The 23,619-nt window shown below is 40.4% G+C and overlaps 1 protein-coding gene across 1 annotated transcript in view; it reads right to left on the bottom strand.

The window, feature by feature from the left end:
• Positions 1-940: 940 nt before the first annotated feature.
• SLCO4A1 (solute carrier organic anion transporter family member 4A1) overlaps positions 941-23,619 on the bottom strand; it is a 53,820-nt gene continuing 31,141 nt past the window's right edge. Inside the window, exons 6-13 of the mRNA XM_007439995.4 lie at positions 19,844-19,955; positions 12,921-13,075; positions 11,100-11,295; positions 10,056-10,221; positions 9,005-9,177; positions 7,677-7,741; positions 5,053-5,201; positions 941-4,060 (exon numbers count right to left, since the gene is read on the bottom strand). Coding sequence (XP_007440057.2) covers positions 3,911-4,060; positions 5,053-5,201; positions 7,677-7,741; positions 9,005-9,177; positions 10,056-10,221; positions 11,100-11,295; positions 12,921-13,075; positions 19,844-19,955 — 1,166 coding nt within the window. The 3' untranslated portion in view covers positions 941-3,910. The remainder of the gene's footprint in view (positions 4,061-5,052; positions 5,202-7,676; positions 7,742-9,004; positions 9,178-10,055; positions 10,222-11,099; positions 11,296-12,920; positions 13,076-19,843; positions 19,956-23,619) is intronic.

Here is a 23,619-nt window from a genome sequence, read left to right as displayed (position 1 = left end):
TGTGATAAAAAAACATGCTTTTGTCTGTTCTTGCTAATAGAAATAGTCCCCCCCCCCCCCCCATTTCCTGCTCTCTGGTCTTTTTAAATGGATATGTTGTTAAATATTGAAATTGGATTCTTCCTCATCCAAAGCATGGATTCTTTTTCATATGCAAATAAAAAGCATAACAATTTTGTTCCACCTCCAGATGGAAATCAAAACAAAACCCTTCCTTGCATATGGAAAAACTCCTCACCAAGGGCTTTTATTATTAACATGCTACTTTTTAAAACAAGTGATACCTCTCCAGCCCCAGGACCCAATGCCCCATTTTCATGATACCAGATTCCCCCCTTAACTACACAAATGAATATTCGTTTCCCACCATTTGCACCAAAAATGTAGTTTGGGGACTTAAGGGTTAAATTTAAAAAATACAAAGAAAAAATCATTTACCTCCCACAAAAGGGAAAAAATAGCCCCACCCACATATATAATTCCACCAACCCCGCATCGCCATTCTACCCAATGCAGTCCCACAATAATATAGCCATTAAAAGATTATTTCTTTAAAAAATACACATATTCAAACATTCGTCCCCCACCCTGCTGTTTGAAGAAGTGCAATCCAACAGTCTGAGAAAAAGTTTGCCAACTGATTTTGTGCATTCTGTAATCTAAGCCTCAGCTTGGCAAGATGAGTGGAGGTTTTGGAAGTAACCAGCAAGAGAACACTTTTCCCCCCTCCATTTTTTAATCTTCACTGAAACCAGATGATGATGATGATGATGATGATGATGATGATGATGATGATGATCTTCTTCTTCTTCTTCTTCTTCTTCTTCTTCTTCTTCTTCTTCTTCTTCTTCTTCTTCTTCTTCTTCTCCTCCTCCTCCTCCTCCTCCTCCTCCTCCTCCTCCTCCTCCTCCTCCTCCTCCTCCTCCTCCTCCTCCTCCTCCTCCTCCTCCGAGATTCCAGCCCTGGGCAGAATATTTTTCTTACTAAACTTTGTGCAACAGAGCAAAAGCTGGGTTGGTGAAACCGAATGACTTCAAAAGTCATTATAAATTGATTGTTCTTGTCTTGTGCCTTTTCTCATTAATTTGGGAGAGGTGTAGTCCATGTGATAAAACATAGAGGTAAGAACAGGGGCGTTCCTGGTTTGAGGGGCCTCAGCCACATTTCTGACTAATACCCTCTCCCTCCAGGGTCCGCAGATTCTTTCTTAGTAGCAGCAGCAGAAGCATTTCAATCCATACAGGAAAAAAAAGACTCTTGGAGCAGCCCTTTTCATCTTCCACCAAGTTCTGGAGCAATACAATGTTGGAGGCCTTGTGCAAAATAAAAATGACCTGCAATCAGAAACAATAGTGTGCAAAACTATTTTACAATTCTGAAAAAGTTGCTTCACCTCTGAAACAGGCATCCTTTTTTCTACCCTATTTTCAGACTGTTTAAGATTTTTACTCAGTGGGGTCTTAAAGATGATTGTTGTTGGAGGAGACGATGCCATTGTGGAGTTGCTGTTTTTTGCAACTCATCTTTGCATCCCTCTGCAGCCTTTCTAGCTGTCCTGAGTTCCCAGTACGGCTGTCCCAGTGGAATTCATTCCCTCACACTGGGAATTTAATTGAAACACAGCAATCCAAAGAGACTGCAGGTCACTGGAGATGCTGGTACAATGAAAGATAGGATATCCATTCATACTTCTCAGGCTACTTGTGACTAAGTGCAGAAGCACTCTACTCCACCCATACGGGAAGATTTTGCTGAAATTCTCTCCTCCTTTGGAAAAAAAAATCTGAAAGCAAAATTACTTCCATCAAATTGAAATAAAACTGGAGATAAAAACACAGAAGAATTTTTTTTTTCTCCATGGCACAATTACAAAAATAAATATTTAAGGAACATGCCACTGCTGGTCCCTGTCAAATCCCTAGCAGATGTCCAAAGATGTTGTAAACGGATTCTGGTGCTGTTTAAAGAAAACAGACTGTTCCTGAGTGGATTTCTTCTTTGGTAGTGGTGGGAGCCCTAAAAACCAGAGAAATGAAAGGTAGAAATAGGATGGCAGAGGCATGAGAAGACAGGATTTGTCCAAGGGTCGCTTGTTCTGATACCAACAAAATTCTTACAGAATAAGCACCAAAAGGGGGAAAAAACCCTTCTTTGTTGGGAGATTCTGCAGCCTACTACCTTTATACCAAAGGCAAACCCACAGTGATCAATCAGGAAAAAGTTAATAGCATTTCCATTCCAGAAACAGTAAGATTAGAGTGGGGCACAAGTTGCTTTTTATGATTCTGTTTATGGGAAGAGAAACTGAGCAGATGACTTCTTGGAAGTTCTGCAGAGGAAGGAGAAATTCTCCACGTTCTCAAAGGCAGGACATCACACCCTTTTGTTGCAACAGTAGCATTGCTCCTGGGAAAACAAAAAGGGTGGGGGTCCCCTTCTGAAGTTATCTCTTGGGATTGTGTTTGTTTGTAACATTTGTATACCACTTTGCATTTTTCTGAAAAAAATCCCAAAGAGGTTTACGTGACAATTTAAAGCAAGTTGAATAACGTTCACCACAAAAGCAATTTACAAAAACTTTTAATGAAATTGGGGAAAATCAGAGAGGCTGGAGATGGCTAGAGAAAGGTTGTCCAATAAAAGACAAGTCATTTGCTCATGTTTTATGGTTCCTCTGTAACTAAGTGCATGGATCACACACGTCACTGAGGGGGTTCTCCAAAATTCTCTTCACCTTTGAAAGAATTTCAAAAGCAACTTCTCTTTCATCAAACTGAAAGGGGGAAAATACTGATTTTTCTCTGTCTGGCAGTATGTAAAATGGATTCTGATGGGAACAGGAGACCAACTCCAACCATCCTGTCTGGGTGATCATCTGGCAAAAGATTTAGGAGATGCCTGGGAGATGTCTCAACAAGTGTTACCGCATGTTGGAAGCCTGTTTGTTTGTTTTTGAGTGAATAGACAAGATAAAGCAAATAAACAGAAGAGGAAACCAGCCATAGGAGGTGTGTTGACCAGGTACTCACTGATGATCACAAAAGGGTTAAATACATTGATAACCTGTCCATCACTTTAGGAATGCTTACCCAATGACTGAAGATTGAATGGTTTCACATGGAAATGGTAGTGTTTGAGGTGTTGTGTGCGATGTCAAAGCTGTGTTAGAGATTTAATCTATGACAGCAGATTCACACCTGTAAGCCACTACAATATTGCAATCATCAAGCAATGAACAGACAAAAAAAAAAATTACCTAACAAAGACTTCACATTTTTTATCAACAAACTATGGGCTGGCTAGATCTCACTTACACCAAAGAAGATTTTACACCAGCTTGAATATGTGGTCCAGTGTATGGTTGGCTTCTTAAGTGCTCTATAAAGGAATGGTATAAAGTTATGTTTAGCCCTTCTTTAAATAAATTAATACTGTAAGATGTGGATAGAACTGATGGCACCAATCTTTGTGATTTTCTGAGGTCAGACTGAGATTTGGTGTCTAAACACAAGGTCAAAACACTCTATGAAGTGAGGGTCCCTCACTAGGGAAGGCAGGAAAAACAGCTTCTTGTAACCTGCAGAAACTGTCACTTTCCATTTTCCTTTTAATATTCCAAGAGCATGGCACCCCGTCTCAGAATAGCAGCACAGATCCATGAGAAAATGAAATCAGTCTCTTCAAGATCCTTGCAACTCTTGCTCCTTCTTTTCCTAATGGAAAGATTAGTATCCACGTTTTGCTCTGTGCTTCTGCTTCTCATAAAAAACTCAACTGTACTAGATCTTCATGAAATTATTTTTCCTGCAAAAGGGGAAAACAAGCAAAATCTGCAGGAAGAGATGAGTACACAATCTTTTGGAGCAGGTTCTTGGCGATTGTATGAAAGTTATTTGTTGCAGCCAAAGGGCTATACGTTGTCTGGAGATGGATGTGAACATTTGCTCTCCTGGGGATCACAGGTTCCATTTTCAGAGGCAGCAGAACTTCCAGGGAGGGATTCAGGTGAAGGAGGCTTGTAGAGCATACAGGCTAGTAGGAAGAAACATGACCCCATCACCTGCAAGACACCAAGACTTGGGTTTTGAATCTTTTAGAAACAACACCATTTCTGCTTGCCCCTATTTTCTCAGAATACAAGACAAAAACTGTAAATGATTGACTCTTGGATGGACCAAGCAAATCTGAAATAATACCCTGATGTCTCCTCACATTTCAGAACATAGTAGTACCCATTGTTGGTTCCTCCTAAATCTTGGTCTAAACATAGACTAATGCCGTTAATATTTGCATGGGAGGCAAGTGATGTTATATATCATGATGCCATTGCACAAATGCATCATTTGCATGACATACATGGTAATTTTGACCTCACTGGGCTTCTACCTGATATCTATGTTCCCCAGACAATTTGGTCTCTAGCTTCTATAAACCATCTGGAATAATTTGTTCTTCAAGGATAAAATGTAAGGCATGTGATAAAGAAAGAAAAAGGTAGGTAAAAGAAAGAAAAAAAGGTAGAGGAGTTTTATACCAGGATCTCCTTCCAATGAACTGCCATATGCAAACCTTATTTACACACAGAAATGTAGCATAACAGTGAGAAGCCCAAGTTAGGTTAGGTATTTGCCTATGCACAAATACTATATATTTATATCTCAGTTCAGGCAGGTGAGTTACATCCACAATTGAATTAATATACTTCAGTTGGATTTGGGGTGTGAATGATACATTTCAGTTGGATTTTGGGAAACTGGATAGAAGATAGGGCTAAAACCCCCCCCACTGAAATAGCATTAGCTTATAGAAACTGGCTGTGACTGTTCTCAAAAAGGTGAGCAGGGTCAGACCTGATTAGAACATGGACGGAACCACCAGAAAATCCCAGGGCTACAGACTAGACTGCCTGGAAGGCAGTGGCAAACTATTTCCTTATTTTTGCAAAGAAAGCTACATGGAAGTCTTCATGAAGTTACCTGGAGTTGAGCTTAACTTGAGGGAGATTTTATTTAATGTTAATTAAGGGGAGATGTGGGTGGAATCTGGAATTACCTTGAATATCAGACCAGCAATCAGGGTATATCGACTCATGGCAGAGTTCTGATAGACATAACAAGATCCTTGTTCACCACACTGGTTCTGCCACAGGAGACACGACTTGTCAATCATTGACCCAAAAGCAATGGGGCCTGGGATGCTACCTATAGAAAGACGGAAACGAGAGGTATCATATATCTCATAGACTTCATGTCTTACCCAAATGGTTCTGGAATAGCTGAAATGTTTGATTCCATGGAACCTGGTGTTAATCACGCTCTCTCTTGTCTCTGTTGGAATTAGATTTGTTTTGAAAATCTCAACTGGCCAACTTCATATGGAAAATATTACTTCAAAAGAACAGGCAAGTAAGACAATATTCACTTAGAACATTTCATGACCTTTTTCAAAAATACCAGTTCCAAGATCAACGTTATATATGTTCACAAGACAACTCCCTTGAATAATAGCAAAAGTGGTCATCCTTCTTGGAAGGAACATTTCTAGCTCAGCGTCTATACCGCACTTGGAAATGCCAAAATTTCAGAATGCAGCAGTGCAGAGCATCCTAATTAAATCTCTGGAGGTCTCATTAGTTTCATTTTCAGAAAACTGATTGTGTATCTTTGTTTAAATGAGCATAGCTGCAGTGCATCACACGCTGCTATTGTATGCCCACCACTGTTTACTGGAAAGCCTGTCCCTTGAACGTTTCACCAGATTGAATCCAAAAGACAGTGTACGGTATCAGAATGGCAAGATTCAGTGAGACTTTCCTGAAATCTGATGAAGCTTTGGAGTGACTATGGCACTTTGGAGTTATAGAACTATCATCTACTGTATCTATCTATCTATCTATCTATCTATCTATCTATCTATCTATCTATCTATCTATCTGTCTGTCTGTCTGTCTGTCTGTGCTTATAGGTCACTCCAACTGCAAACCAGTCTAAGCAGCATACACCCCAACCTCCATAAACTGAGTTAAAACATTACAATGAAAAGAAAACAAATCATAAGCACTGGAAGTATTCAATCGATATATCAAAAATCTTCCACTACCAGAAAAAGAAAAATCACAGCATTACGGCCCCTAAGAACTGAACCAATAAACATGTTTTAATGGGTTTCCTAAAAACTAGAAGAGAAGGGATAATGCTGTTCCATGAAAGGAGAGCAGCAATGGCTTGTCTTCATGGTGCCTGGAGATGGCATGAGGGAAGGGATCGGGAGAAACCCACTCTACCAGACCTTGTTACATATTCACACAGCCTTAGTAACTCCTAGGCTGTGTGAATACTTGATTCAAAGATTACATGTGAATACGATTAAACTGAATCTCCAAATCCAAGTGATTTTCTTCAGTTGTATCATAAAGCCACTGGAATCAATGGATCAGGTAAATTCAAACAGATTTAGACGACTTGGTTCCTTTGATGCGTGCCCTGAAATGGCTTTTTCTGAAGTGATCTGGAAAACCAAGGCAAGAGTGACGACTTGATCTGAACTTCCAAACTGAACCAATGAGTTGACAAGATGAGTTGGGTTGATACATCGAATCAACTTGGATCCCTTTATCAAATCAGTGATTTGAACTGGAGTCTCTATGATTTCCAAAGTCCTTGGAAGTCCTAAGCATTATCAGTCCAAATCCTTTTTGTTTTATGCCAAACAAAGGCAGGGTTGCTCCTTTTCTGAACGAAGCCCGCATCTACCAAGTCTTTAGTGGGTTGGGTTGGATCACAGTGTGATCAACTCCTGGCAATGTGGACTGCTGCCATCCTATAACTCTATCACTTGAGATGTAAAAAAGGGATCACCCAAAGCCTGTTTCAGCTAATCGTAGTTCTGAAGCCTGTATAGGTAGTCCTTGCTTAACAACTATTTGTTTAACGACGGTTCAGAGTTACAATGGCCTCGGAAAGGGTGCTTTACAGCCCATAGAGCACTTCCAGCCGTTGTAAAATGTCGCACCACTGCCCCCCCCCATGTGGCCACGTTTCAGGTGCTTGGCAACCAGTTCGCATTTATGACTGATTCCCAAGTGCTCCCTGATCATGTGATCGCCATTTGCAATCTTCTTTCTGGGGAAGCTGGCAGGGAAGGGGACAGAGGATAACTTCTTGGCAGTGTGCAGGAACGGAGCTCAGATCCTGAAGATTTGAGCTCCATTCCTCCAGCCCCACAAAGAATTTCCCCTCCATCCATGGAGAGGAGGAGAAACCTCTCAGTGATGCGCAGGAATGTTTGAGAGTGAAAGGGCTGCCTGCTGGGAGTGTTTCAGCTCTGTCCGCTTAGCAACCTGTGAGATCGCTTAACAACCGCAACCAGGAGTGCCCAGATTGCGGTTGTTGAGCAAAGCAGTCATGTGGATGTCTCGCTTAATGACCACTTTGCCCAACGATCAAGATTCCGGTCCCAATTGTGGCCATTAGGTGAGGACTACCTGTAGTTTCTTGCCATCTTACTACATTGGATTAAAGCCTCTAAATGCCAGTTAATCATTAAACCGTTTTTTCATGGTCTAGGCATTGCAGTACACTGCTGGAAACAAAATTAGATGCATTTTACATTGGGGAGGAAATACACCAAAACACAAAACGAGAAGTAGGCTGTCAAATCTTGGCTGGATACTCTACCTAGTGTCCTCACAACGATCCACTGGATTCCTAGGGCAAACGATCTCTGTCTGTCAGAAACACACCTAGGACACATCAAACGAACATTTAAAAACAAGGGCAAGGAGGATCAGCTACAGAGTGATTCAAACACAACAGTTCTGTACTTTTCCCCCTACCATTAAGTGTGGGAATGAATTAACCACACATGGGTGAGTAAAACACGCTAGACAAAGCATAAGGCATCTGTGGGAGAGGGGGCAAGCAGAGGAAATGACAAAATATGTGTGGCAATGCAGTGTGTGGGAGGACGTAAGGGAAAAGGGTAGGAAAGCAGGAAAGGATAGAGCCTGTATTATAACATGATTATGCGGGTTTCATCCTTTAGAAGTCACTGTAGTTAGAAATGGATGCCTATGAAACCAGACTAAAAGAGGAATGAATAGTTTTAGTTTAGTTTAGTGTGGGAACTCAGTTACTCACAGTCACCCATAGTTACTATTTTAGCACATCGTGTGAACAAGGCCATCGCATTAAGCTAGGGGTTCCCAACCTGGGGTGCCCACACCCCCAGGAGGTGCAAGATGGAATTTCAGGGGTGTATGACAATTGTATGCACTGAGTTAAAAGCTTATTTTTTAAAGTTCAATTTGTTCACCCGCATTAGAAATCAGACTTCAAATGTGATATTACTTTTGTAGGGGGTGTGAACATTAATGAAACATTTCCTAGGGGTGTGGGGCATAGAAAAGGTTGGGGACCACTGCATTGAGGCACAATTAAGTTTATCTAGTTCAGCATAACCTAAGCCACATGTCAGGTTAAACATATCATAACACAATGGTGTATCCACAGGCATAGGACTGAGTCATTAGAATAAAAAAGGTTAGTTGGTTAGTCTGGCTGATTCATTTGTGACTCAGCAAGTCGTAGGAACTTGGGCAATCATTTTATCAGGTTGTGTGAACAACTAGGCCATCACATTAAACCATCGCCTGATTTATATATTTGGCCACCAAATGTAAATACAGCCATTTCTGCTTTGATCACACCAAGTTAGGATATAAGGCTTAGGGCAGTTATTAAATCTGGAGGAAAATTAGTTGCTGGCTGGGGAATTCTGGGAGTTGAAGTTCATACATCTGAAACCTGCTAAGGTTGAGAAACACTGATTTAAGGTGTAGTGTGAACCCAGCTCTGGTCTTGTCGCCAATATTGATTTGGAGTATTAACTAATTTGCCTCCACATTTAATTTCAGAAAAAGGGAAGGATGCTGTAGTTTTATGGCTAGAAAACTCTCTTTTTTGGACCAGCTTTGAGAAAATAAATCTATTTTCCTGCAGCTTACCGCAATGTAGCTGTCAAAGCAGGAATACTACTTAGGAACGTGAAGAGAATAATAACAAACATGAAAACCAGGAGAAGAGTCCTTCTTTCACATGAAGATGTACACTTCCCTGCTGTAGCCAAGCCAGAGACAGGAGTAGTGGGTCCAAGAATGCAGCTACAGTCATGATAAACCTTGTGAAAGAAGAATAGGAGTTTAGAACAGCCACTCCCCGCTGTAACACAAAGGTGTCTCTTCCTTTTCTTTGACCAATGTTGCTCAGGGGAAACAGACCCCAGTTGAGTGGTACAGCTCATACTTTGCATGCAAACACTCCTAACTTCAGCTCACAGCATCTGGTGTGTACATGCTGTCAATATAAACTTGAAATTGGCAGTCTGTAATCCGTGGGATAAATGGAAAAGCCCTCCAAGAGTGACCTCCCTTTAAACAGCTGGCTTTGTTTGGAAGGTGTGAGTGTGTGGGGAAATAGTAATGGGCAAAAGAGAAAGAAAAGCCATGATCCCACCCACTTTTGGCTCTGGTCCTACTTAATATTGGCATGTGGAATCCAACAAATTATTCCACAAGTATGTGGCCCTCAAGAGAGAAAAGCTTCTTCGTTCATGCTCAGAAGGTCCCATTTATTTTAGGGCAATTTTCCATGAGAATGCCACACCCTACACCAGTGTTTCTCAACCTTGGCCACTTGAAAATGTGTGGACTTCAACTCCCAGAATCCTGGGAACTCCCGTGCTGGCTGGAGAATTCTGGGAGTTGGTCCACACATCTTCAAGTGGACAAGGCTGAGAAACACTGCCTACACAGTCATCTCTGTATCTTTTCTGTTTGTGTCCTGCATACACAGAACATGCTTGATTCACAGCATTTGTGATTAGGAATCTAAGCAAAATTTATCTTTCCATCCATCCATCCATCCATCCATCCATCCATCCATCCATCTTTCCACACATAAACACAGAGTCAACCTCAACCCTTTGGTCACACATCAACAGGGTTTGGGCATGAGAAGGACTGAGAAAACAAGTAAAGAGTGACATTCCACACAGACCTTCTTCCCACTATCATGACTCATTGACGCTTTCTTGCATGCAGCATGGCAAGGGGAGTAATAAGTTATGCCATCATTTCCACACACAGGATTATAGGTCTCGCGCAGGCAGTGGCACTCCATGTTGCAGGGGTCAGACAGGTTGAGGTGACCTTGCAGTAGGACGCTAAACAAAGCATATAATTGGTCAACATATATTCTTCCTAGTATCATCAGCTATGACTCTTTAAAACAACAGTGCAAGGCAAGGAGATTTACCCAGCTAAGGGTTATTGATACATCTCAATAGTCATTAGATGCTAGTTTGAGACCAGCAAGAGGTGGCATCTATGTCGGCCATATAGCATCCTTGGGCACCTATCGATGCCTCAGATCCCAACTTTAATGGCTGTCCTGCCCCCTCCTGGTACATTTTTTTTTTAGTAATCAGAAATGCCTGTATACTTCCAACAACGGCTCAGAGGTAGCAGTCCCCTGGAAGACTGTAAAGAAAATCCAAGTACTGTAGTATTTGTGAATCACTTATTAAAAATCAAATGGCTGCCACTCTCTGCATAGCCCTGGAGATGGATAGATGGATAAATGGATAGGTAGATACAGTGGATGATAGACAGTAGATGATAGATAATATATACAGTAGGTGACACAGAAAGAGGAAGAATAGAACATAGATAGACAGATAGATAGACAGGCAGACAGACTGTAGATGGATGGATGGATGGATGGATGGATGAATATGATGGATGGATGGATGGATGGATGGATGAATATGATGGATGGATGGATGGATGGATGGATGGATGGATGGATGGATGGATGGATAAACAGATAGATATTGCAGATGGATGGATAGATATAGATAACACAGATAGATGGACATGGATATAGTAGATAGGGCAGATGATAGATAGATGAGAGAGAGGGAGAGAGAGAGAGAGGGAGAGAGAGAGAGAGAGAGAGAACTGTATAGGTGATATTATTCTTTTGCTATGCCTTCTTCAGGAGCAGCCTTCTTTGCAAAGAGATTGTTCTTCCATTGCTTACCTTCCATCATGCATTTGGGTTATTCCAGCCATGGGCATATTGGGACAATCAATAAAGAAGATAAAAATTGCCAGCAGACTTAACATGGTGCACAAGAAACAAAACTTGATGATCCCTGAGCAGCGCAGCTTAAATTTGTTCACAATGAAACCTCCAAGGAAAGTGCCTCCTCCTCCTGCTGGAACCACAAGATAGCCTTCCAAAGGAGAGGGAACAGGTGTGTTATTTTCAAATCTATTATCGTTTATTATTTAAGTAAAACTTAACTTCATTTAAAATCTGCCTTTTTGGTAGTGGGCCTCCTCTAATATTATTTCCACAATCCAAAAGTTTGAGATAGTTGGGCTGCAAGAGAGTGACTGGCCCAAAATCACCCAGTGGGTTTCATGGGGACTTTAACCAGGGTCTCCCCAGTCCAAGTCCAATGCCTTAACTACTACACTGCACTATTTCTCCTATTATAGCCATCATATTAACCTGGTGTTCATTAGGATCCCAATCAAAATACAGAGATGGTTAAGAATTGCAAAGAATTGCAGACTAGTCTATATGTCCCCCCCTCCCCCCAAAATCGAAGTCTACTTTGACTGATGCTCAGCTGCTTGTAGCTTCATGGACATATCCACGTAGGAATTTTTGGCAACAATAAGGAAACAATTTGACATTGCTTTCTTCTGGGATTTTTTCATTTTTTAAATCTAGCCTACAGCCTTGGGGTTTCCTGAAGGTTTGCCATATAAATACCATTCAAAGCTGACCCTGCTAAATTATTTGAAATCTGCCAAGGTTGGCTAGGTGCCACCAGCAACACTTTCCTAAAGCAATTACTTGCTTGAGATCAGAATTCAGGACCTCAGATACAGAATACTGGTCCTGTTGGTTTGGCTTTGCTTTGAGAGCAATTAGACATTTCTTATAGGTTCTTGCAGAAGATCTCCTTCAACAAGCTTTGCTGATTACCCAGGTATTCCTTAGGAATTTGGTTATTTGAAGGACCAGCTGTCTCTGGCTGTCCTTTCTTGCATTGGGTGAGATCAGGCAGAGTGGGCATGCTTTGGATCCCATTGATTAAGGAGGATCTAGGGGGGCCCAGGAAGCATGCCTTCTTTGTCATGGCATCTGCCCTCTGGAATGATATCTCCCCAGAGATCTGTATGGTTCCCACCCTGATAAGGTTCCCAAAGTCTCTGAAGACTTGGCTTTGGGTTCTCCCAGGCTATGGGACAGGATGATGGTTGAGCTCCTGTTGGATGTTTGTTGTTGTTGTTTAAACAGACGAGTGAGTGAGCAAGCTGTGGTGGATCTATATGGACATTTGATCCTGTCAGGGTAACTGGCTTCCACATGAAGCACAGAACTCATGGTCTAATCCTTCTTGAAGTTATTGTTCTTCAAAATCCATCCCCATGCCCCGATTCAGAAACTGTTCACTTCTTTCATTTGAACTTTGCATGACTTGGTGCAACAGTACTTACAACATTCGGGAGCAAATATTTTGGAGTTAAAAAATGCTGAATAAATGAACAGTAATCACTTTAAGTGATTTAAGAAGTTTCAGCAGGTGGCAGCATCTGGCCAACTCTGTGTGGGCTCAGAAGCTAAGCTGAGTTGAACCTGGGTTAGTATTTGGAGGGAACTGAGAAATCAAGACTGCAGATTAGACTGGGAAATTGAACGCGCTTATCAGAAGGAAGCAATGGCAAATCAATTCTATATTATTGCCTAGAAAACTATATGAATATGGCCGTGAAGCCAGCGGAAGCTGAAATCAACTAATGAGGACTAAACACATAAAGCTTCATTTAATGACATTTTTCTTACCAAACAAAGTTGCTGCTTCAGAGGCACTTAAACTAAATTGGGATTCAAGAAATTTGGGGCCAAATGTCGACATCCCAGCAATAAGTGTAGCTTCTGTAGCTCCCGCTAAGCAAAGGAAGATGAAAGTTGGATTCTTCAGAAGCAGCCAAAGTGACCTTTAGGATCCAAAAACAGAAGGGAACAAATTATTCAGTGTATATCCTGCTTTCCACCCCAGGTGCTCAAGCATTCATAAGGTGATTCCGACATTTGTTTTATTTCATGTTTTTAGCAAAGCTTTCCTGAGAATTATAATCCCACATCCACCATGGCATGTTGTCCTAATTTCTTGAATTAAAGAAAAATAATTGTTATATTTTAAAACTCTCTCTCTCTCTGCCCATGTGCCAGTACACTACATGTGTCTCCTAGTTCTTAGTATGCAGGCAATAGTATGTTAGAGCTTGCATAGAGGAACATGACCATCCTTGAAATAAAATTAGCCTTTGGTTGCACTTCTGGCATATTGGTCAAAATGTGCAAAAATAGGGTTTTTCTTTCTGTTCTTAAATTTAGCAGGAATGTATATAGGACAGGTATGACTAAAGATAGTAACCTAGTAAAGGCCTTCAACTGTGTTGACCTTGTCAAGGTGTGGAATGTGCTTAGGAAATTGGGAATTCCTGAACATCTCCTTGTCCCCATGAGAAACTTATATACAGGTCAGGAAGCCACAGTACGGACAGAACATGGCAAAACAGACTGACTCCAGGTTGGCAAAGGAGTAAGGCAAGGCTGGATACTCTCCCCTTATTCAATCTATATGCCAAATATATATTAAGGGAGGCTGGATTGGAAGAAGATGAGCATGGTTTTAAAATTGGAGGAATAAACATCAGTAACCTGTGCTTTGCTGAAGATACTAATAGCCAAAAATGCAATGGATCTGCAAGTTCTAGTAATAAAAGTCAAAGAGCACAGTGAAAAAATGGGACTAAAATTAAATATATATTAAATACATAAAATTAAATATAAAGATGATCAAACTAATGAGGCCAGGTACAACAACCAGCCTTAGAATTGATAATGAAGATATCGAAGTGGTGAATAGCTTCTGCCTTTTAGGATCAACCATCAACAGCACAAGAAGAAATCCAGAAATAAGTTGCAAACTAGCACTTGGAGTGGCCTTGGAAAAGATATTCAGATGCTGGGATGTGTCTATATGTACGAAGATCAGAATAGTGCAGCCAATGATATTTCCCATGACACTCTATGGAAGCAAAAGTTGGACTTTGAAGAGGGCGGATAGAAAGTGTACCTAGGCTTTTGAACTTTGGTGTTGGAGAAGTCTCCTGAGAATACCATGGACAGTCAAGAAAACAAATGGATCATCAAACAAATCAACCAGAAGTTCTTAATTGAGGCACTATTGACCAGGCTCAAATTATCCTACTTTGTACACATTATGCAAAGGCCCAGCTCTCCGGAGAAGGCTCTGATGCTGGGAAAGGTAGAAGGAAAGAGAAGAAGATGATGACCAGCAGCAAGGTGGATGGACTCAATTACAGCAGCAATAGGTGCATCTTTGGAAGGCCTGAAGGACCAGGTTAGAGGCAGATTGTCATGGAGAAAATCTATCTATGTGGTCACTAAGATGGCACATAAGCAATATATCTTACTAAAAATATTATCTAAATGCCTTGGTAGACCAAGCCCTCATGGGCAATGGATGTCGATATCGATGGGCACATCTGGTGAGAAGTGTAGCATATGGAAGACTGTGATTTGGAATGTAAGAGGAGTACATAATAAAGAACATGAACTAACAAATGAAAGGGAGGGAGGAAGACCAATTATGATGTATGTCTATGAAACTATGAGAAAAGGGAAAGATATAACAGATCCAAATGAAGGTAGTGTAAATTTTTGCAGTGACATTGAAGAATACATGCAGGTATGTAAAGGTATAGAGACAGTTATGAATGAAAGGGGTTAAGTTTCAGAAAGTAAGTAATCTAAGTGGTGGGTGCATATCAAGGTAGGAATCCATAAGTTGGTTATATTGTCCTCTGGGGAATGGTGATCATGGAAGAAGTGATCAAGGATGCATTATGGGGAAAAACTGTGTAACATCTTGAATGGATGGAATCCAGGGAAAAAATAATCCTGTTAGATGACGTGAACACATAGGTGAGAATGAATAGAGAAAGAATAAAGAAAAAGTGAGAGCCAACTGGAGATTCAAGAATGAATGAAAATGGTGTTTGGTGAACATCTTCTTAGAACAAGGTCTGTTCATTCTGAACATGTAATTTGTAAAAGAATTTGTGAAATATATGTGTTGTTACAACAAATCTGTAAAGTTTAATTTCTCTTAGTTTGCCATTTCTTTCCTATTCTTAAATGTGTGCAGCATGTTTGCACATTTTGGTCAATAACAAGCCAGCTTATATATTTCTTAGAGATCTGGAAATAAAATAAATATGAATTAAAACCTAAATGTCCAATGCCATTCCCAAAAGTGGAGCATGGTGAATGAACTTTATTTTAATAAAAGCAAGAAGAAAATTGTAGGTAACTATGGTTAGTTGGACATTATTATCTAGAAGAATATTGGAACAATGAATGAAACAGATCCAGACAATTTGTGACAGATTTTCCTGACTTTCTCCAGATGTGATGGAATTACAAACTCAGAGTTACCAAACCTTAGCTGAGAATCCTAGAAATTGCAGTCTTAAAATATCTATGATTGCCAGATTGGAAAGCACTGATTGGAGGTAAGACTGAATCCTGAAAGGGATGGGTGGCAAAAGAAATTCCAGCAAATCTGACATCTGGAAATTATTTGTGCTTCTTCTAGGAAATGGTTCCAGTTGTGATGCTTTTTCCTAGCTAAAGAAAAGTCCTAGGGAGGCAAGACATCCCCAACTACTTGTCCATCTTTTAGAAATGAAGATCAGTTGGATTTATACAGATCCAACAGAGCTGAATTTCTTGCTTACACAATTTTAGGGACAGTCTCTGCACACTTCAACACCTTCAGCAATGGGAAGAAGTTGTACACATCCAGCCTAATGAGTGTATTTACTTGACACAGTGACCCGCAAAGCAGCAACCGTATTTTAGCCTTGTGCGTTGTGCAAATCTAGCTCTTGTGCTCAGTTTACAAGACAGTGTATCGCTTTGGGATAAAGAAGCTTTCCATGACTTCTTCTTCTTGCACATTTAAACCAAGTTAATATGCAGTATGTGGACTGAAGCATTACCCTTTGCATATCCCAATACAGCTTCCCAATAAAAAAAAAATCCCTAGCTATTCAAGAAAAATGCTCCCCCAAAAGAACTTCATTATTGAAGTGTGAGGGGGAAAAACACATTACTGGGGGCAGAGGAATATCTCATGGAGAAAATGGCTTGCTAAAAAAAAAATCTGTTAGAGACAATTATTTGTAAATGAAATCCCTTGTGATATTCTGTAACAGCTGCTGAACAATGTTTCCTCCCACAATGCTTTCCCAGAAGTGAGAGTGTCCTAGGAATGCATCAGTTGGCAAGATGTCTATCTTTCTAGACAGTTAAATCTGGTGAAAACTAATCTTGTTCTAAAATGCAATTTGTGGTATTTTCTTCTGTTTTACTTAACATTTTTCCAGTTCACTACTCAGAAATTAGAAAAAGAAGGGAATTAACCAGAGAATCTATGTCACACAGTAGTTCTTTCTATCTGAATAGTCAAGGTTATCAAAAAAGGAAGGATAGCAGCAAAACGTAGGGGTTGAGTTCATGCCATGCTAGACTAAACCTAGGCTGTGACTCAGTGTATTGTGGGAACCAAGCCACCGTCTTAGCATCTTGTGTGGACCAGGCCATATTAAATCATAATGAGGTATATTTGTTTGGGCACAGCATGTTAAAGAAATACCACTGTATTTAGTTAAACTAAGTTCAAGGTTAAGCATGATGCATAAACCCAACTGCATAGTTAGTATTGGAGTAAGGAAGTAATTTAGGGGTTTTGCAGAGGTTGAGAAACAGTTCCTTAATGAAAACACCTCTCCTTCATCCTTCTATTTAATGGAAGTTGGATCAATACTTCGGGGAAAAAAGGTTAAAATCATAACTTAACATTCTGCTTTCTTCCCATTTTTGCTCACTTAGTTGGTCACACTCTGCCTGGCTTTTAAGTGCTATTTTTGAATTTAATTTTCTTGTGCAGAATAACTGTGTCATGATCTTGAAAAGTGGCAGACAGTCAAGAATTTCACTCAATAACAGTCAAGAATTTCACTCAGTTACCGGGCTGATTTTTTTCAACATAAATCATACATACACATACACACAAAAGCAATGTTGGATTGTACTTAATCCAACACAATCTTTTATGTGCTTAAGCCACCGGAATCAATGTGCTGAAGAGATTATGCTGAATTCTACATGGACGTTGGGTACAATCTCAACTATAGGTTTCAAATGAGGCATATGAACTTCCTGTTCTCCTTTGTACAATATGGTTATGCCATTGTGGTCCAAGCATTAATAGGCCAAGCTGGTCCTACTATTCAAAGTATCTGTAGTTTAGGTTCTATGTGACTATTTACTAACAACTGTATCAATCAAGGCTGTTTTCAAGTAAGGGTGGTGGTGTGTTCCACCCATTAGTCCGGGTTCAGCACCATATTCCTTCTTCTTCCAAGCTTTCCATTTCAACTGCAATCCTGGTTGAGTCCTTTGCTTCATGGATGTCCTCTAAAACCATGACCAGTCTGTCTGAGCCCTAGGTCAGCTGTACCATCTGTCCATGAAGTTCCATAAAGCTCAACTTTCAAATTTGTGAATCAGTTTGATGTACAATGATGCTTCTTTTCTTTAATGTTCCTGCTTAGAACATTCTTGACCATTTCCAGCTACTTACTAAATGTGCCAGCTAGTTCCTAAATAAGTCTCCTTCAAGTTAGGTTCAACTCTTGGACATGTTCATGTCCATGTCCCTGTAAATACATCTGCATCCTCGCCCCCACTCAGTTCTCTTCAATCTGATGAAAGAGAATTTGCTTTCAAATTTCCTTTCAAAGGAGAATTGGATGTTGGTGAAGGTCTCAGGGATGGAGGGGACGTTCTTACATTTATTTAGTGACAAGATGTCCAAGAGATATGTGTGAATGTCCTGTCCATATAGAATAATCTCTCCAGTGCCTGAGCCTTCCTGACCCCCAAACTTTAAATTAAACCCCAAGGGACGGGCATCCCTCTCATGGGGCTTTTTCAGATATGGAAGCATGAACAGCTAAGGATACCTCCAAGTGGTGGAAAATGTGTAACAGAAAGCAACACCTGCAGTGTTCATTGCACACACCTTCCAACAATGAAATAGACTCAAGAATAACACCAAAAGAAATATGAAAGAAATTCTCAAGTATCCTGAAAACAAGGAAGGGGGAAAAAAAAAACATTTTCACAAGAGAAGAAAACACCTGAGAAATTGTAAGGCACATTTTGCTTCTGACCCACACTTTTCTTCATTAGTTCTGAATCCAAACCTATCTGAAACTAGATGATTCCTGTTGAGATGTGGTAGCCAGTTACAGATATCACTTCTTACTTTATGAAATGTATAAATCACTTCCACCTTAAAAGACTCTAAGCATTGATGTTATATAGGGGAGAGATCTGAATTATGATATTTGTGGGTAAGATATCCCAGAAGAAAGAGAGAAAGCAGTTCAGAAGCGAGGGGAAGGAGGAGGAAGCAAGAAGATTGAGGTCTGAAGACACCTCCTAAGAGCTTTGAGGTTGTTTTAGAATACATAGGAAAGGTCTCCTTCATTTAAGCATCCCCTCCAGGGAAATCTTTTGGTCTGACAATTTTTGGTACCTACTTTCTAAATAAACATCTTGCCACTCAGGCACAAGAGTGGTTGAGAAAAGTTTTTATTTTTTAAAATTGGAGTTAAGCATCATTTGAAAAGATACAGCTTCCCTATCTATTTTACTGTTAAGATCTTAGATGAACAATGGCTGCTGTATGGTTGCTTTTTTCCCCATGTATATATCAAGAGACCTAAGAGAAATACAGATTTTCTTTGCAAAGGTGGGCTTACAGTAGATTTAATTTCATGATTTCCAACAGTTTAACTCTAGCATTAACAAAATCACTCTCCCTTCTCTAGATCCTGTGATTCTGAGTTCAGTTCATTTCAGATTTCTGGTGTGCCCTATTTGTCAAGAATACTGTTTATTCTCTGTCTTTATGAGCACCAGCTCAGGAAGATGTACAATGAAGATATAGCTCTGAACCATTGCATTGTATTTTGAATGCAGCACAACGGTATCTGAAATGAAGGATACATTTGTTTGGATCTTCTCTTTAAAAGACAATCCAACACTGTCTTCGGTTTGGTAGCAGACTCATGAAAGGAATAAAACAGCAAATGAGACTAGGCTAAAGTGACATTATGACTCAGCATGTTGTAGGACCCAGCCACTGGCTATGTTGACACAACTTGTTACTTAACACATTTTGGGGGTTTCTAGAAGAGATTGAACCGTACCAAATGAGTTGAGTACACTCAACCAAATAGACTACTATGCAACAATTGTTCGTGGTTAAAACTAACTGACATTAGCACGTTGTATTCCTGCTACTCCTAGTTTGTAAGTGACCTGGCTAAGCATTTTACAGTCCAGCAAGTGTTGTAACACCTTGTATGAATCCAGTCACCAAGCTAACCCCTGTGGTTTATTCTGGGGACATAACATCTTATAATAGCATAGTAGTTGCATTTTGTTAGCTTGGAATTCCTGTATTGCATGAACGCGGTCTCTGACTCATGAATACATGCAGTTAAAGTAACAAAGACAGTGTTGGGGTAATTTTTCCCACACCCCAAAGACAAATTCAATACAAATTTCTATGAATAATTAGAAAGGGAAGTTCTTACTGTGGCAGATCTTTCACCGTCTTTCCAAAATCAGGATCTGAGGCTGTTTTATGGCTGCCATCTTTCAACTGATGGGTTTCCGAAACTCGCATGACTATGTAACGCTGAGATCCTACAAAAGCAAGTGTTCCAACAAGACCATTAATCTGTGCCTACCAGCTGGATCATCTGAACACATCAATGCTCACATCAACAGGTGTCCCGAAGTTCCCATTATGCCTTCACTGAATTTGAGGAACCCCATCCCAGCACCAATGTATTGTCTAGTTGCAGGGTGTGGCTTTTGTGCCTTTAACAGGAGTACAAACAGGAAAACTGACACATCGGTAGCTATAACTCTTGATTATTTGGAATAATTTCTTGACAGGGAGAGCTGTTAAGCAGTGGAAGAATCTCTGTATAACAGTGGTGGATGCCTCCTTGTGGAGATTTTCAAATGGGGGAAGAGTGGTCACCTCTTGGGTTGGGCTAAATGAGCACTAAGGTCCCTTTCAACTAATCATTTTTATTTCTCTATGTACATTTTAGGCATGAGATGGAATCATCAGCTCCATTCACATTGGAAAGGAGGACATTAGGGGTACTACTACTTCCCATGCTGAACTAAACCACTGAGTTATTCCATGCTCTATTGGCTTTGGACAACCTTTCTTGTCCTCCAGTTGTGGTGAATTGCAACTACTATCATTTCCAACCCATATAACCAATGGCCCTGGAATGGGGGGTAGGACCTTTCATTTCACCATTATTTTGTGAATGGCCTCTGCTCAGAGGACTATTCCACTGACTACTTTGGAAAAAATCCCCCACAATCAGTTATATTTATTATTTTAATATATGGCTTGTTGCCGGTTTCCCTGGGCTGTTTCTGCAACTTTTCTCTTTATTGACTACCCTTCCAAATGATTGCTATGCCTCAGAAAGAAAGAAGAAAGAGATCTTCAGAGCAAATTAAGATCAAAATTAGAAATCTGCAGAATGAGCAATAGTCAGAGCCTATGGAAGTCAAGTGCTTGGGAATTGCACATTGCTAATACATGGGTGAGTTTCAAAAAACATTGTCAAATAATTTGGAGCCCCCATACCCCATGATAAAATTAACTGGAGAGGAATGGATATGCCCCCATTCCACATGGATAGATTATTTAGCTAGCACTATTGGTGTTTAACCTTCTCCAGCATTTTTAAGTTGATGTCAGAATACCAATCAGCTTTGTTTATCCAGTGGCAGGACAAGGATCCCATCTTCTGCACTGGCCTTTTCCTTTCAGAAAAAAATAATGTGGGTGGGAATATGGCTTTCATGAGTTGGCATTTTTGGGTTCCAAATTAATCTGTTTTCTATTAAGCTTGAGGATGATCCTTTTTCAGGGCAATTGGCAATGTTTCCAAGCTTTAGATCATCTTAGATGAGGCCAGGGCTGGAGAAAGCATGTACAAGTTGTGGGTTTTATATGGCATGGGCCATTGAACCATGGGGTGGGGAGTGAATAAGCCAAGGAATGAATCATAGCAAAACGAAGTACTTTGAATGCACAAATTGGGGCAACTGAGACTGTTATTGACAATGCAATGGTGCGTCTGTTAGGTAGCCTAATCAGCCCCTTTAAAGCCCTTCCTAATGATAAGCAGCAGCAGCAGCAGCAGCAGCAGCAGCAGCAGTATTATTATTATTATTATTATTATTATTATTATTATTATTATTATTATTTTCCCACTTTTCCCTCCAAGGCTCTTCTGCGTATTAAATCCATAGAAGTCACATAAGAGCCCATATTAGGGATTATCTCATGGCAATCAATATTTCACACCCTTATTGTGTATGCCGATGGCCATCCAGTAGCCCTTTTTATGGTGATCTGATCTCTCTTAGGCAAGGATGGGCCACAGGATCATCTGCAGGACTACTGTGAAGAATACTCTGGCAATTTGGTGGATAAAGCTGCTCAGATCTGCACCAAGCTGGACTCCAGTTGGGCAAGTCCGGCCAAGCTCAGTCTGGTGATGTGATCTGGGATGAGTTTGAGTTGTAAGACTTGAAGAAAAGGACCAGGTTCTCTGTACTGTAAGTTCAGCCATCTGTTTGTTGGACCCAGGACCCTCCTAGATCATTAAGATGTCTGTAGAGGGGCTGTAGTTGGCCCCATGTGGTGGTGTCGGCCTCTGAGAGATGGGGTGGTGCCTTCTGCCTTGAAGGAGATGGTGGTGTGCCCCCTCCTCAAGAGATCATCCTTGCACCCAACTATCTTAGACAACTACCATCCAGTCTTTCAGCTTGTTGAGAAGGTATTTGGGCTGCAATTGCAGAGGACCCCAGAGGAAGCAGTTTATCTAGACCCATTTCAGTCACATTTCAGTATGGAGACACCCTTGGTCATGCTTGTTGATGACCTGTGGCAGAGCCGGAATGGAGTTGAACATCCATCCTCGTGCTTCTTCATTTCTTCTGTGATCTGGATGGCTTCCACCCTGATGTCATTCCAGAAGACCTAAGGAGCTGCATGTTCTCCTAGGCCTTGGGTTAGGGTAGATGGAACCCCCTTGTTAAATATGTTTATCATATGTTACATATGTTTTGATGTCGGTCATCTAGGTGGCCATTTTGTTAATTTCCCTCATTGTATTTCCATGCATTTGTGTTGTTTTTATATTGTGAACCTCCCAGAGTCAACCTGGAGTCAGAGGGTGCTGAAGTTGAAATAAACAAACAAACCATTGAATGAGATTTGTGTTCACTACCCCAGGTCCCTCCCAGGGCTGTCACATCCCTAATGAGTCATGACATGAGTCAGAAGTACCCTTGACCCTTCCTTCGAAAGTGCTGTGATGGCCATCCACACTTTGAATTAACGTTTGGCTCCTTTGACTGTGTTCTTCCCAGCTGTCCCAAGAACTGTTTGTAAAAGTTGTCAAGGGGAATTCTGGGAGTTGAAGTCCACTCATCTTAAAGTGGCCAAGTTTGCACAACACTGCTTTACAGGACTTTTCAGATTGGCAAGGGTGGGAAGCTAGGAGAGTTTCCAAGTGATGGGAAGCTGTGTCAAAGAACACAGTACTAGCACTAATTATCCTCCTGTCATCAAAAGTTTCAAATCCTCTTTGTTTTTAAGGAACTGCAAGAATCTTTGGATAGCAGTGTAAGCTGAAGGGAGCTTATGCACTGAGCATCCTCTCTTCTTACTCCCACTGCCAATTTCTATAGCTATTTTTCTGAGCAGTGGGGGCTGTGCTGGGTGTGATTGTCGTGGGATAATTTTTTCATTAGAGAAATGGTAGCTGAAGCTATGGGAGGACCCACTAATGTCCAAAATAATTTCATCCATGAAAAACAAGTGTGATGTTAGTTTTAATTTAACCTGGAAACCATTTACTTTACAGAGTACAATTTTGTACATGTTTTGTGGCCATGTCTGAGAGTTGGGTTCTCTTAAAATAAGGTTCTAAACTCTTTAGCAATGACTGTTTATTTTTATTGCTTGGATTTCTTAGCTAAATTTTGACTTTAATCATTTAAAGGTAACACCTTTGAAAGAGTTAAAGTATTAAACTGTTGTGAAGCTATCTTCATATAGCATTTGTTTCTATCCAAGCTGATACAGAAGGATGAAAATAAAGATGCTTTTTCAATGGAACACTCTGTACTTTCTTTCAATCTTATCTCTTTTTTCCTCTGCAAAATTTTCTATGTAATATCTGTATTTTTGTAATGTCTTTTTTCCTATTTCCTCTTTTCTTCTAAAGTAAATACTTAAAAAATACAACTGTCCAGGATGGGG

The sequence above is a fragment of the Python bivittatus genome, unplaced genomic scaffold, assembly GCF_059951505.1.
Source record: "Python bivittatus isolate LINGU-HERP-01145 unplaced genomic scaffold, Pbiv_v1 ctg000700_np1212, whole genome shotgun sequence".
Taxonomy (NCBI): domain Eukaryota; kingdom Metazoa; phylum Chordata; class Lepidosauria; order Squamata; family Pythonidae; genus Python; species Python bivittatus.
This window is presented reverse-complemented; position numbering and strand designations above follow the sequence as displayed.